The 17149-nt window shown below is 36.0% G+C and overlaps 1 protein-coding gene across 4 annotated transcripts in view; it reads right to left on the bottom strand.

Annotated features, from left to right (window-relative positions):
- Positions 1–17149, bottom strand: part of RCHY1 (ring finger and CHY zinc finger domain containing 1) — a 39385-nt gene that overhangs the window by 19018 nt on the left and 3218 nt on the right. For 3 of the 4 annotated variants that reach the window (XR_013533075.1, XM_008993171.5, XM_002745715.7), the window contains exons 2-3: positions 15313–15432; positions 14957–15072 (exon numbers count right to left, since the gene is read on the bottom strand). The exons of the other annotated variant lie outside the window; for it this stretch is intronic. Coding sequence is in view for 2 of the 3 variants with exons in the window: in XM_008993171.5 (XP_008991419.1) it covers positions 14957–15072; positions 15313–15432 (236 nt within the window). In the remaining variant the exon portion in view is untranslated. The remainder of the gene's footprint in view (positions 1–14956; positions 15073–15312; positions 15433–17149) is intronic. 4 annotated transcript variants of the gene reach the window in all.

The raw sequence follows: 17149 nt of genomic DNA, 5'->3' as shown, positions 1-17149 counted from the left end.
CCACATAAACAGAACCAAAAACAAAAACCACATGATTATCTCAATTGATGCAGAGAAGGCATTTGACAAAATTCAACAGCCCTTTATGCTAAAAACCCTCAATAAACTCGGTATCGATGGAACGTATCTCAAAGTAATAAAAGCTATTTATGACAAACCAACAGCCAATATCATACTTAATGGGCAAAAACTGGAAGCATTCCCTTTGAAATCTGGCACTAGACAAGGATGCCCTCTTTCACCACTCCTATTCAATATAGTTCTGGAAGTTCTAGCCAGAGCAATCAGGCAAGAAAAAGAAATAAAGGGTATTCAAATAGGAAAGGTAGAAGCCAAATTGTCTCTATTTGCAGATGACATGATACCTAGAAGATCCCATCACCTCAGCCCAAAAACTCCTGAAACTGATAAGCAACTTCAGCAAAGTCTCAGGATATAAAATCAATGTGCAAAAATCACAAGCCTTCCTCTACACCAATAACAGACTTAAAGAAAGCCAAATCAAGAACGAACTGCCATTCGCAATTGCTACAAAAAGAATAAAATACCTTGGAATACAACTCACAAGGAACGTAAGGGACCTCTTCAAGGAGAACTACAAACCACTGCTCAACGAAATCAGAGAGGACACAAACAGATGGAGAAACATTCCATGTTCATGGTTAGGAAGAATTAATATCGTGAAAATGGCTATACTGCCCAAAGTAATTTACAGAATCAACGCTATCCCCATCAAGCTACCATTGATTTTCTTCACAGAAATGGAAAAAACCACCATGAACTTCATATGGAACCAAAAGAGAACCCGCATAGCCAAGTCAATTCTAAGCAAAAAGAACACAGCGGGGGGCATCACACTACCGGATTTCAAACTATACTACAAGGCTACAGTAATCAAAACTGCATGGTACTGGTACCAAAACAGAGATATAGACCAATGGAACAAAACAGAGGCACCGGAGGCAACACAACATATCTACAACTATACAATCTTTGATAAACCTGACAAAAACAAGCAATGGGGAAAGGATTCCCTGTTTAACAAATGGTGTTGGGAAAACTGGCTAGCCATGTGCAGAAAGCAGAAACTGGACCCCTTCCTGACACCTTACAATAAAATTAACTCCAGATGGATTAAAGACTTAAACATAAGACCTGGCATGATAAAAACCGTAGAAGGAAATCTAGGCAAAACTATCCAGGACATAGGAGTAGGCAAGGACTTCATGAACAAAACACCAAAAGCATTGGCAACAAAAGCCAAAATAGACAAATGGGACCTAATCAAACTCCACAGTTTCTGCACGGCAAAAGAAACAGTCACTAGAGTGGATCGGCAACCAACAGAATGGGAAAAAATTTTTGCAGTTTACCCATCTGACAAAGGGCTGATATCCAGAATTTACAAAGAACTCAAACAGATTTACAGGAAAAAAACAAACAAGCCCATTCAAAAGTGGGAAAAGGATATGAACAGACACTTTACGAAAGAAGATATATATGAGGCCAACAATCATATGAAAAAATGCTCATCGTCACTGGTCACTAGAGAGATGCAAATCAAAACCACATTGAGATACCATCTCACGCCAGTTAGAATGGCGATCATTAAAAAATCTGGAGACAACAGATGCTGGAGAGGATGTGGAGAAAAAGGAACACTTTTACACTGTTGGTGGGAGTGTAAATTAGTTCAACCATTGTGGAAGACAGTGTGGCGATTCCTCAAGGCCTTAGAAATAGAAATTCCATTTGACCCAGCAATCCCATTACTGGGTAAATATCCAAAAGACTATAAATCGTTCTACTATAAGGACACATGTACAAGAATGTTCATTGCAGCACTGTTTACAATAGCAAAGACCTGGAATCAACCCAAATGCCCATTGATAATAGACTGGATTGGAAAAATGTGGCACATATACACCATGGAATATTATGCAGCAATCAGAAATGATGAATTTGTGTCGTTTTTAGGGACATGGATGAATCTGGAGAACGTCATCCTCAGCAAACTGACACAAGAACAGAAAACGAAACACCGCATATTCCCACTCATAGGCGGGTGATGAAAAATGAAAACACATGGACACAGAAAGGGGAGTACTAAAAACTGGGGTCTATTGGGGAGAAAAGGGGAGGGCCAGTGGGAGGGGAGGTGGGGAGGGATAGCCTGGGGAGAAATGCCAAATGTGGGTGAAGGGGAGAAGGAAAGAAAAGCACACTGCCATGTGTGTTCCTACTCAACTGTCTTACATGCTCTGCTCATGTACCCCAAAACCTAAAATCCAATAAAAAATTAAAAAAAAAAAAAAAACTGAAATGTCTGAGATTTAGAAATACACTGATGGATTAATGGCAAGTTTGATATTGCTACCAAAAAGGTTAGTCAACTTGAAGGCACAGTAACAGAAACTATCTGAAATGAAACAGGAAGAAAAAGGAATTTTTTTTAAATGACAGCATGAGTAAGCTGTGAGACAACTTCAACCAACCTAATGTACATGTGTTCAGTTGAGCTTAATGTTGCCTCTTACATGTTAAGTTTGTCCTAAAGGCTTTACTGTACAGTTAACTGTAACCTAAGTGGATGTGTATACAGATGGTAACCTACTCTTGTACTAATCACCAAGTTTCAGCCAATCACAGGCAGTCCTCTGTTCAAACTGTGTTCAAATAAAGGGAAATGCTGAGCTATAACCAATCCAGCTGTTTCTGTACCTCACCCATTTTCTGTCACTTTCCTTTTTCTGTCCATAAATCCTCTCTGACCACATGGCAGAGCCAAGGTTGCTCTGAATCTATTTTTATTTTGGGGCTACCCAACTTGCAAATCATTTTTTGCTCAATTAAACTCTGTTAAGTTTAATTTGTCTAAAGTTTTTCTTTTAACACATGCAACTGGAGATCCCTAAGGTGGGAAGCAGGGGAAGGGAAGGACTGGAAAAACATCTGAAATAGTAATAGCCAAAACTTTACTGAAATTAATGAAAAAAACTATAAATCAATGGACTCAAAAAGCTCAACAAACCTTAAGGACAAGCAACATAAGAAAAACTATACAATAGAATGTCATGATCCAATTGTCAAAACTAGAAACAAACAAAAAAAAAATCTTAAAAGGAGCCACAAAAAAAAATAGATGTGCACAGAAGATGAAGATGACTTGATTACCCTTAGGAAAGACTTCACAAACCCAAAATTGGTAAAAGGAAAGAAATAATAAAGAGCAGAGTAGAAAAAAAATGAAAGTGAGACTAAAAACACCATAAAAAAGACCAATACAACAAAACCTGGTGTTTTTGGAAAGATAATACAAAATCAAAAAAATATTCAGGTAGATTATGAAAAAAAGAAAGAAAAAAAAAAGAAAACCAGGAAGACATAAGAACTCAGCCCACAGAAATACAAAGATAGATACTATTATCAACAACTATATGGAAAACCTAGAATACATAAATTCCTGGACACATCCAATCTTCTAAACTTCAATCATGAAGAAACAGAAAACCTCAATAAGCCAGTAACAAGTAATGAGATTGAAGCCATAACAAAAAGTTTTGCACCGAAGTAAAACCCATACTGCTGATGGCTTCATTGCTGAACTATAGTAAACATTTAAAGGAAGGAAAAAAGAGAAAGAAAATAAATCCTAAAATTTACATGGAGCCGCAAAAGACCCTGAATGTCGTGGTCACCCCATGTTGGATGCCACAGTCGGGATCACCACCTGCAGGGGTCTGTCCTACAGACCGTGACTCAATGACAGGTGAATAAAGTATACTGACCACAGATACTATGCTTTGTAAGTTCAGCTGAGGGTCCCTGCGGTTTCTTACAGACTCCCTGAAAAGTGCTGTAAACAGTTGCAACCTCCAGCCCTCCCCAGCCAGTGAGACTCACATTTATTTAGTAAAGCTTAATTGACAAAAGACTTGAGTCAACACACTTGCAGAGAAAGATCAAAGGCCCAGGTTCCAATGCCCAAAGCAAACACCATTAGTGGATAATATTCCTGGTCAACCTCCCCCAAGAGGGCCATCTACCTCAAAAGTTAGTTTTAAGACCACATGAGTAAACAGGTTAGCTAGATAAACTCCCCCACCCACCCTAGCTATTTGCTTCACTTATTAACTAAATGTAAGGGGGATTTAGGCTGCCTTCAGCCAAAACTTCTACTGAAACTATGAAAACACCCATAAGCCTTCCAAAAGGATTTGAGACTATTATAACTTTTCTCTACTATGCTTCCCTGAATATTTTTGCCACCATCCTGAGTGAATTCCCACACCTGAATAGTCAAAGCAATTCTGAGCAAAAAGAACAAAACTAGAGAGGCTTCATACTACCCAACTTCAAAATATACTACAAAGCTACTGTAACCAAATCAGCATGGTACTTGCATAAAAAGAGACAAATAGACCAATTATGCAGAACAGAGAAACCCACATATAAATGTATGCATTTACAGCTAACTCATATTCAAGAAAAGTACCAAAAATGTACAATGAAAAAAAGATAATCTCTTCAATAAATGGTGCAGAAAAAAACAGGATAACCATACACAGAAGAATGAAACTAGATGCTTATCTCTCATTAGACACAGAAATCAAATCAAAATGGATTAAAGACTTAAACCTAAGATATGAAACTATAAACCACTAAAGGAAAACACTAGGGAAACTCTCCAGGACACTAGTCTTGGCAAAGACTTTCTGTGTAAGATCTCAAAAGCACACACAACTGAAACAAAAATAGACAGACAGAATGACATCAAGCTAAAAAGCTTCTGCACAGCTCAGGAAACAAACAACAAAGTGAAGAGACAACCCATAGAATGAGAGAAACTATTTGCAAACTATCGACCTGACAAGGAATTCATAATCAGAATATACAAAACAGCTCAAACAACTTAATAACAAAAAAAATCTGATTTAAAAATAGTTCAAAGACCTGTACAGTCATTTCTCAAAAGACAAACAAATGGCCTGGCCAACAGGTAAATCAGAAAATACTCAACATCACTACTCATCAGAGAAATGGAAATCAAAACCACAATGAGGTATCAACACATCCCAGTTAGAATGACTTATATCAAAAAAGACAGGGAATAACAGATGCTGGTGAGGATATAGAGAAAGTAGAACCGTTGTATACTATTTGTGGAAATATAAATTAATACAGCCACTGTGGAGAACTGTATGGAGATTTCTCAAAAAAACTAAACATAGAGCTACCATATGACCCAACAAATCCACTACAAGTCCATATCTAAAGAGAAATCAGTATATCAAAGGGTTCTGCACTCCCGTGTTTACTGCAGCACTATTCACAATGGCCAAAACATAGAATCAACCGAAGTGTCCATCAGTGAAGAATTAATAAAGAAAATGTGGTATATGTATACTGTGGAATATTATTCATCCATTAAAAAGAATGAAATCCTGTCATTTACAATGGATGGGATGAAGGTTATTATGTTAAGTGAAGCACACCAACCACAGAAAGACAAATATCACATGTTCTCAATCGTATGTGGGAGCTAAAAACTGGATGTCATGAAGATAGAGAATAGGCTGGAAGATACCAGAAACCAACAAGGATAGGGAGGATTGGGCAGGGGAGGGGATAAAGAAAGGTTGATTAATGGGTAAAAATATACGCGTAGAAGAAATAAGCCCTGGTGTTTGATAGATCAGTAGGGTGACTACAGTTAACATTAATTGATTATACATCTTAAACTAGCTAAAAGAGAATTAATTCAAATGTTTCCAGCATAAGTACTTAAGCCTGGGCAACATGAAGAAACCTTAGCTCCACAAAAAATTAGCTAGGCATGGTAGCACATGCCTATACTCCCAGCTACCCAGGAGACTGAGGGAGAGGATCACATAAACCTGGGAGGTTGAGGCTGCAGAGAGCTGTGATCGTGCCATTGCACTCTAGCCTAGGTAACAGAGCAAGACCCTTTATCAAATAACAATAAATATTTAAGGTGATAAATATACCAATTACCCTGATTTGATTATATGAATGCATCAAATTATCAAATGTAGTCCAAAAATACATACATCTAATACATGTCAATAAAAATAAGGAATCAGTACACAGCAACCACTTCTGCTATACAATGCTGTCTTATAATAAACTCTGATGCTTACTTAGTAACAATGACAAACGGGTAATTCCTCACTTTTTAAAAAGCTCATTCTTGTACATTCCAGTAATGGCTATTACCAAAAAATTAAGACCAGATGTTTGCCCATATTTACCAGAAATTGATGCCCCATCTTTAGGGCACATCAGTCTTTGAGAAATATAGCCTCTGTCAAAAGATAATCTATAACTATAATCAAGCTATTTTAAAATGCAAATCAGGATTAAACTCAGTAAGAAGCACTTGATTTGCTTACAGTGATTATTGCCTAAGGATGAACAGCAATTTTTCAAGCCCACACCTCCAGATGAGAGTCAGAGATACCACAGATGAAGCAAAAGGGTCAAGAGTAGAAATATTGTAGGAGAGCTACGCCAACAAGACCTGTTCATTCTTGCCTTATAGATTTATTTAACGAACTAAAAGCAATGACAAACCTTCCTAATATACCTAGGACAAAAATGTTTAATTCCCAAAGAGGACTTGGTGTAAAAGACTAACGAGAATGTACAGCTCCAAAGTAAGAAGACTGATCTTCAAACAAAAATACAGAAATTAATACATTCAAATGACATGATTTTTTGTAAAAGTTATCATGAGGCCAGGCGCAGTGGCTCAAGCCTGTAATCCCAGCATTTTGGGAGGCCAAGGTGGGTGGATCACGAGGTCAAGAGATCGAGACCATCCTGGTCAACAAGGTGAAACCCCTTCTCTACTCAAAATACAAAAAATTAGCTGGGCATGGTGGTGTGTGCCTGTAATCCCAGCTACTCAGGAGGCTGAGGCAGGAGAACTGCCTGAACCCAAGAAGTGGAGGTTGCGGTGAGCCAAGATCGCACCATTGCACTCCAGCCTGGGTAACGAGAGTGAAACTCCGTCTCAAAAAAAAAAAAGTTATCATGAAAGGATAGTTTCCAACAATGCTCTATTGCACAGACATTTTTAATCTATCTTTGCGTGTGTGTGTGTGTGTGTGTGTGTGTGTTTCAGATGCAGTTCTCTCTTGTTGCCCAGGCTGGAGTTACAACGGTGCAATCTCAGCTTACGACAACCTCCACCTCCCAGGTTCAAGCAATTCTCCTGCCTCAGCCTCCCAAGTAGCTGGGATTACAGATATGCACCATGACACCCAGCTAATTTTGTATTTTTAGTGGAGATAGGGTTTATCCATGTTGGTCAGGCTGGTCTCAAACTCCCAACCTCAGGTGATCCTCCTGCTTCGGCCTCCCAGAGTGCTGAGATTATAGGCATGAGCCACCACGACCGGCTCTTTTAATATTTTTATTATTTAGAAAACAAGTCATTATTGATAATCATATGTCATTTGACTAAAGACAGTATTTGTCAATCTTAATAGATTTTGCTCCCAAAATCTTTTGGCAAATTTTTTAAAAACCAAAAGAGCTGAAAAATCCTCGAGAGTAAGTTTTCAGTATGCCACATGCACTCATTAAAAGCAACAACAGGCTGGGCATGCTGGCTCATGCCTGTAATCCCAGCACTTTGGGAGGCCGAGGCAGGTGGATCAGGAGGTCAGGAGTTGAAGACCAGCCTGGCCAACACAGTGAAACCCCATCTCGACTAAAAAATACAAAAAACTTACCCAGGCATGGTGGCACGCGCCTGTAGTCCCAGCTACTCAGGAAGCTGAGGCAGGAGATCGCCTGAACCCAAGAGATAAAGGTTGCAGTGCGCTGAGATCGTGCCACTGACCTCCAGCGTGGGCAACAAAGTGAGACATCATCTCAAAAAAAAAAAAAAAAAAGCAACTGCAAAATAAATATTTCAAATATTTTTGAACAATGACAAAAGATATAATACCTCCTAAAATACCTACTGAAATGAACACAACTATTTGTCTACAACTTGAGTCACTTAACATTACAATACTCAATAACATAAAACAACTTTTCTATTTGTAATGTCGTTATTCTATACATTCAACATCTCCTAATTATGTTTCACTGAACATGAAAAGGATTCTATAATCAAATACTGTATTAGAAATTCAATATACTTGGATATTTCCACTGTACAATGAACAAGTTAGAAGTTCTGAGAAGGCTGGACATGGTGGCTCATGCCTGTAATCCCAGTTCTCTGGAAGGCTGAGGTGGGTGGATCACCTGAGTCGGGAGTTCAAGACCAGCCTGACCAAGATGGATAAACCTTTTCTCTATTAAAAATACAAATTTAGCTGGGCATTGTGGCACATGCCTGTAATCCCAGCTACTCAAGAGGCTGAGGCAGGAAAATCGCTTGAACCCAGGAGGCAAAAGTTGCAGTGAGCCAAGATCGCACCATTGCACTCTAGCTTGGGCAACAAGAGCGAAATTTCATCTCAATTAAAAAAAAAATTTCTAAGAAGGGATTTTGACTAAATTCAGCATTTAACAAACCTCTATGACTGCAAAACCCTTTTTATACAATATCCACTCTGTACACAGATCTAGTTCCTTTTTTAATCAATTCTGTTTTAAAGACGAATATGCTGTAACATTATTTCTTAGAAGTCTTCTAAAGAAGAAAATCTACTTTTTCTTTAATAGAACAAACTCATTCAATTCTGTTTGCAATTACCATATGGGTCCATTGAACCCTTTTATAAATCTAATACATTATGGAATCTTAATAATCTTATTTTTCCTAATTTTGGTATTTCAGTAGCCCAGGAACCCTTTTACATTAATTATCAATTGTTCCCAACTATCCTAACAAAAAGACTAAAATGCAAAGCATGGTGGAAAGACCTTTCATGTAGAAACATGAAAGAATGACATCGTATGAAATAATCACTAATGCATAATCGTTCAGTTTTCTTTCTGTACTGCTCCAAGTATTACATCATCTTTCATGAAGGCATTAAAGAGTCTGCAGATATCTTCTTTGTAGTTTTCCTTGAACACAGTTGAGAAATCGGAATTTTTCATTTTTCACAAATAGAAAAAAAAAAAAGGAAAACTTAGACAAAGTAGAAGACAACTGCAAAAAGGCAGATAACCACTCTCGAGTGAAGGTTCTCCACCTAGGCAATATTTACATTTTGAAACAGATAATTCTTTGTGGTAGGGAAGTGTCTTGTACATCACAGGATGTTTAGTTGCATCCCTGGCTCTATCCAGTAGATGCCATTAGCCTTCACTACCCCTCACCCCCTGGTTACAATAACTGAAAGTGTCTCCAGGCATTACCAGATATAACCTGGGAAAAAACTGTCCCCAGATGAGAACCAGTGCTCTGGTCTCTAATCATAATGACAGTGAAATCAACCCTATAAGCAATAAACCAGATTATGAATTTCAGATGATGTGCTATATGAACAGTCTAACTGAAAAAAAGGAATGAACAATATACTTCTAAGAACAAAAAGAAAATATGGTATCCTCACTTCGTCATTTATTAGGAAGGACTTCAAATTACATTATGTCATGACAAAAACCTGGACCATCCCATTTTGCTAAAAGGATGTGTGATAATATTCTTCCACCTTTTATGATGTTTGTACACCAAAATGTACGTAATATGGTTCATAAGTGGACAAATATTGAAGGCAGATACATATGTAAAAGTACTTAGAAGGAAACAGATGATGTAAAAATGAAAATAATTTATTAATATGTTTTGCAATTATGGAGCAAAGATAGCCATCTTTTCTTCAACCAAATTGTGACTCTCAAAGTTCTTAAATTTATTTGAATTTGGCAATGCATGTACAGAAGTAATGATAAGCCAAGATTTCTTAGTGGTGTATTTGAGATCTGGACTTAGTATTGCATTTTGATGATGCAAATACAAGAACCAGAAGTAACTACAAGCTAGAACCTATTAGAAATGTATCTAAAATCCAGAATCAGTATGCACATGTGCCATATGCAAGCATAAAAACTGACAAGTAAACACAGTTGACCCTCGAACAACATGAATTTAAAGTACACAGGTCTATTTATAAGCAGATTTTCTTCTACTTCTGCCACCCCAAAATAGCAAAACCAATCTCTTATTCCTCCCTCATTGAAACCTACTCAACATGAAGACAAGGATGAAGACCTTTATGAAGATCCATTTAATGAACAGTTAACATATTTCTCTAGTTTGTCATAAAAATATAGTATATAATACACATAACATTACAGAATATGTATTAATGACTATGTTATTGGTAAGACTTCCAGTCAGTAGCAGGCTATTGGTAGTTAAAATGTGGGGAGTTGAAAGTTATACTCAGATTTTCAAATGAGCAGGCAGTTAGTGCCCTTAACCCCAACATCATTCAAGGGTCAACTGCAGTTACAAAGAACACTGACATATTTGAGCACACATGTCTTCAACTTGGAATATATGGAATTAAAATTTGGGTTTGCAGTGTTCAGATTCCTAGTAAAATTTCCAATGAAGTTGTTTTTCATTACTCTTTATTCTTTCTTCAGCACATTATTCATAAAAGGACATTAAAATATTTTTTAAAATAAAAATCCACTATACTTAAATGGTAAATGGTGATGACTAATTTTTCTAGCATATTCAGGGTTATCATAATACTGAAAACACTGTCAAATAATCCATTATACTTAAATGGCAAATGGTGATGACTAATTTTTCTAGTACATTCAGGGTTATCATAATACTGAAACACTGCCAATGATATATTGCATACACATTACTGTGCACCTACTGTATATAAGGCAGTGGTCACCAACCTTTTTGGCACAGGGACTAGTTTCGTGGAAGAAAATTTTTCCACAGACTGAAGTTGGGGGATGGTTTCAGGATGAAACTGTTCCACCTCAGATCATCAGGCATTAAATTCTTATAAGGAGTATGCAACCTAGATCCCTTGCATGCACAGTTCACAATAGGGTTTGTGCTTCTATGAGAATCTAATGCCACCGCTGATCTGACAGGTGGCAGAGCTCAGAGGGTAATACTCAATCACTCACCACTCACCTCCTGCTGTGTAGCTCAGTTCCTAATAGGACACTGACCAGTATCCATGCTCCCATGCATTGGGGACCCTGATATAAGGCACTCCCGGGCATAGAAATGTAAAATATGAAAATAACATGACCTCATGAAGTTTAATATTTACCATGTAGCATGAGATGTGTACTTTGTAGTCCCAATAACTTGAATGTCAATAAATCAACTAATAAAATAGTGTGTAATTTTCTTGGTTGTGTATGGTAATTAAAAGCTATATGCAGATATGATATAAAAATAACACCATAACAGTGAAAATAAATTGGAGTTCATGAATCAAATAGGATGAATCTTAGAAACACAGCTCAGTAAAAAAACTAAAAGAAAGAAAAAAAGCCATATATATGATTTTTAAAATAAGCAAAATGAAGCATATATCGCACCTCTACTTCCACAATGATGAAGTAGCTGGTATAGGACCAAAACTCCCACTGAAAACTAGAAAAATTGAATTTAAAGAAAATAAGCTGTTTAAAAGTAGTAAAAAGCAACTAAGTGCTTGACGGGCAAAGATCTCAGCAAGAAAGGAAATATACTGAGGCAAAGTCAATAGTCTCTGTTTCTTTCTTCCTTGAGAGATTTTTAGACCCTAAACTGTGCTGTGACAAGCTAAGAAACTAAACAGAGAGCAGCAGGTAAGAGCCTAAGGAACTAAGTAAATCCTCTGAAAGTATTCCTATGCTTGGGGGCTAAAATTTGGAGTCCAGGTCCCACCACAAAAGAGATAGGCCTGGTAAACAACCCTAGCTTTAAGTCAAGCTCTCCAAGGGACCATATACTAGGAGCATAAGAATAAAGGGGGAGGGGGACAAAATAGAAGAGGACATACAAAAAAACAAAAATTTGCCTCTAATCATATCAGTGCTATCTATCCCTACATTAACTGCCTACCAAAAGAAAAATAAATTCTCTCTGGAAAAAAATAGCATCCAGAGCTTAATAATTTTTTACGTATTATATCCAACAATCAACGAAAAAAAAAAATATCAAGCATGTAAAAAGGCTGAACCAAACACCAAGGGAGAAAAAAACAAAAAACGAAACTTACCCATAGGTAATCAAGATATTGGAGTTATCAGACACAGCCCTTTAAATTATCTGTGATCAATACATTCAAAGAAAAAAAAGATAATTTCACCTGACAACTGGAAAATAACAAGAATGAAGATTAAACATAAATTTTATAACTTAAATAACTTGATAGGTTCAACAGCAGAGTCAACAAAACAGGAGAGAGACTTGGCTGATAATCAGTGGAAACTATCCAATTTAAGCATAAAGAAAATTAAAGTAGGAGAAATATTAAAAAAAAAAAAGAGAGATATGAGATGTAGTAAAAAGATCTATAGAATGGAGTCTCAAAAGAGGTGGGAAATGGTACAGAAACATTACCTGAAGAGAAACTGGCCAAAAATATTTCAAAACCGACAGAAGACATCAAGCCACAGATTCAAGAAATGCTACAAACCCCAAGCCAGATAAATATTACACTCAACGAACCTAGACACATTACAGAAAAACTGCTAAAAACCAATGCCTTACAGCAAGAAGAACATAAAAAACAAACTACCTTCCAAGAAGCAATAATAATTTTGAGAGCTGATATTTTTAAACAGAAACTATGGAACCAGAATATCTTTAAAGTGTTAGGTAGGACGAGAAGGAGAACTGACACCTGTCAACTTAGAATTCTATACCCAGCAAAAATATTTAAAAATGAAGGCAAATAAAGACATTTTCAGAGACAAAAGAAAAAAAGAGAGAGAGAATTTATCATCAGCAGGACCTCACTAAAAGAAATACTAAAGAGTATTCTTCAAGTAGAAGAAAAGTAACTCCAAAGATAATGCTAGAAACTTAAAGGAAAGAAGGGCAATAGAAATGGTAAACATATGACAACAATAGCATATAAAGACTTTTAGTGCTTAAGGCCCTAACATCGTCCACGAAGTGATAAACATATCATTCTAGTAAGCCAAGGATGTATAATTCCTAGGATAACCACTAAGAGAATAATGGAAGAATGTACAACTAATAAGCCTATAGAGAATAAAAACAGAATAGAAAAACAATGGATTAATCCAAAGAAGGCAAGAAAGGGGAGAAAAAAAGACAAATACTAAGGCAATAGAAAATATCAAAATTGTAGATTGAAATACAAATATATCCTAATACATTAATAATAAACGAACTAAATACTCCAATTAAAAGACAGTTTTATCAAACTGGATTGAAAAACTAAAACTTAACTATATGCTGTTTTACAAGACACACGCCTTAAATGTAAATATACAAAAATGTCTAAATGGAAAAGGATGTCATGCAAAAACTCATCAAAAGAAAGCTAATACATATACTCCAAGAATGTTAAGTAAAAATAAAAAATTAAAATTAAAAAAAGCTAATACAGAAACAGTAGATCCTAAGGTAGGAAACATTATTAAAGATAAAAAGACACATTATGTCATAATAAATGGATCAATCATAAAAGAAAATGTAATAATTTTAAGTATGTGAGCACTGAACAACATGGACTTAAAACATATAAAACAAAAGAGCATATAATATATGATTCCATTTATTAAAAACTTCCAAAAGTCAGCACACTGGTTATCTTTGGGGAAGTGTATTAATTTGGAGGGGCACACAGGAAGCTATGAAGGTGCTATGTTGTGTTTCTTAATCTGGGTAGTGGTTACAAAGGTATGTTCATTTGTTAAAATTCATAAAGTCATTCACTTATAGTTTCTGTATCTTTTGGTAGGTTAGTTATACTTCCTTAAACACAACCTACACTAAAAAAAAAAAAGCAACGAAGTGATTTAAAATATCCAAGACAGGCTGGATGCAGTGGTTCATGCCCTCATGCCTGTAATCCAAGCACTCTGGGAGGCCAAAGTGGACAGATCACCTGAGGTCACAAGTTTGAGACCAGCCTAATCAACATGGAGAAACCCGATCTCTACCAAAAATACAAAATCAGCCGGGCATGGTGGCACATGCCTGTAATTGCAGCTACTTGGGAGGCTAAGGCAGGATCCGGTTGAACCCAGGAGGCAGAGGTTGCAATAAGCAAAGATCATGCCATTGCACTCCAGCCTGGGCAACAAGAGCAAAACTCTGTCTCAAAAAAAAAGAAAAAAATATTCAAGACTGTGATTACCTCCAGCAGGGATAAGAAGAAAGAACTGAACATGGAACACCTTGGACTTTGACAGTATTGGTAACATTCATTTCCTAGACTGCGTGGCTTGTTCACTGTATTGTACTTTATACACACCTTACATAAATACGTGAACATATATCTAAAATACTTGAGTTTTTTAAGAAAAAAATAATTCCTTATACACTGACATATCAATAGTAGCTTGTCTGCAATTAGGGTGTAGGTTATTTTTATTATTTCTACTTTTCTGTTTTTTCCAATTTTTATAAAATCACTATATATTTGATAATTTTTTAAATACTAATCTTTAAAAAGGAAAAATTTATCCCAATTCTCTACCTCAGTTGCCTATAAAACACTTTATATAAAACATATTTTATGTTCCAAAGGTAAAATTCTAAATAACTATACAATAATTAATGGGTAAATTAAATTATTAATAAGGCATGAAGAAACTTCTTAGAATGTATATGTTCTATAGCTTGACTGTGCTGATAGTAACAGAGATATATGTATTTATCAAAGCTCACTGAATTGGACACTTAAAATGAATGTATTTTATCAGATGTAAATTACATCTTAATAAAGTTGATTTTAAAAACTATTATTGCATATACATTAGAATCAATTAGATAAGAACATGTTACATACAGTACCTACAAATTCCACAGTTTTCACAGTGATACTGTTTCTTATCTTTGTCAAACAAATGGCATATATCACAATAATATTCTCCGAACAATGTGCTACATTCTTCACAAGTCTGTTGGGCCTAAAAAAGACACATAATTAAAAACTGCAAAAAACTAACCAAAACATTTTGAGTTACCATTTATGGAACTTTTGTTAAAGTATGTGCAGTTTGTTTTCACAAGTTTTGAAACACCTAAACCAAAGATACTGCTTATTCTAGAAATTAAAGAAGTCTTATTTATAATACTTTTGATTAAATTGTTTCAAACCACCTTAATACAGCTTTTAAAAAGAAAATAGAAATGTCATAAAATCTTACATGTTGAATTTTTTCACAGTTTATACACTGCACTTCCTTCACTTTAAAGCGATCTAGTTGATGATCTTCATTGTTATCATGACACAAGCGGCAAGTATAAAGCTTGTCACAGCAAGGTGCCTAACCCCCATGGGAGAAAAAGAGATATAGTAAGAAGCAAGAGAAACCAAGTGTTCAATGCAAAAAGAAAATTTTTTCCTCCTCCTTCTGGAACTCAAAGATTACACCCAGTAGATCAGATGCTAAACTGATCCTAAACATTTCACTAGTTTCTTCACATATTTTATGTTAATTCTTCCCTTCACATCACTATGTCTATATGAAGTTTAACCAAACTTCAAAACAAAAGAATTATGAAGGAAATTCCTTGAAACACTACTCCCGCAACACGTGATATGGTTTGGCTATGTCCCCACTCGTATCTCAACTTGAGTTGTATGTCCAAGAATTCCCACGTGTTGTAGGAGGAACCCAGAAGGAAGTAACTGAATCACAGGGGCTACTCTTTCCCATGCTATTCCTGTGATACGGAATAAAATCTCACAAAATCTGATGGGTTTATCAGGAGTTTCCGCTTTTACTTTTTCCTCATTTTCTATTGCCACCACCATGTACAAAGTGTCTTTCACCTCCCACCATGATTAAGGCCTCCCCAGCCATGTGGAACTCCAAGCCCAATTAAACCTCTTTTTCTTCCCAGTCTTGGGGATGTCTTTATCAGCACTGTGAAAACAGACTAATACAGCACCCTAATTCCATTCTGAGCCTAAACAGCAGACAGGAAACCTCTTCTCAGACACTTCCAGATAAATTCATTTACATAATAAAGATTATATTCTTATTTTACTAGTTTTTAATAATAACCTCATATCTAATATTGCAGAAAATGCAACAAATGTAAGAGATAGCCCTTGTTTTCAAGCATGGCAGTCAACCAAAATCCATCCTCTCCTTCCTGGGCACAATTGTTCAGCTATACCACATAGATGGCCATATGCCCTAAAACATGACAAAATGACAACAGAAAAATATTGTCCCTAGAGTGACCATGTGTAACAAAGCCTCATCACTAATCTGCATCACTCACTTTGGAATTGTTAAATGGGAAGAAATAAAACCTTTATACTTTAATCTACATCATTGTCTGGGTTTTTTCATTACAGCAACTTTACCATTACAAGTATATCAAGAGATTTCCAGGCCAGTGAGCTAACCCAGTACTTTCCAGTACATTGTGACTTTGCAGATCACTCATTTCTGAAGGCTTCCTATGCCATGACTTACCCTAATGTAGTTAATCCCTTAAAGATTTTAACACTTAAGTGGCTTCCTTTCTCCGTAACTCTCAGTTCCTTCACTTTCTCACTTCCAATAACCTTGTCCTCCAACCCACATAATCTCATAGTTACATGGTAGAACAGTCATCCTCAAATGGTATGGTCTCAGCATTCCTTCACACTTTTTAAAATTACTGAGAATCCCAAAGAACTTTGGTTTATGTGGATTTTATCTATTGATATATACCATACCATAAATTAAAAAGGATACATTTTAAAAATATTATTTCTTTTTAAAAGCAACAAACTCATTGCTTGTTAACATAAATATTTTAATGAAAAATAACTGTACTTTCCCCCCAAATAGCTGAATTCTTGTCTCTGCTTATGCAGTCAAACAGTTGTGGCTAAAGTACAAGAAGAAATCCTGGCCTCACACAAATATGTGCACTGGAAAAGAAAGGAGTATTTTAATTGACTTTTCGGAGAATTATGGATATTATTCTCTTATATTACACTAAAATAACAATGCTTAAAGGGTAGTTGCAACATGAAATCTG

The sequence above is a fragment of the Callithrix jacchus genome, chromosome 3 (assembly GCF_049354715.1).
Source record: "Callithrix jacchus isolate 240 chromosome 3, calJac240_pri, whole genome shotgun sequence".
NCBI classification, from domain to species: Eukaryota; Metazoa; Chordata; class Mammalia; order Primates; family Cebidae; genus Callithrix; species Callithrix jacchus.
Note: the sequence above shows the minus strand (reverse complement) of the source record. Positions and strands in the feature narration are given on the sequence as shown.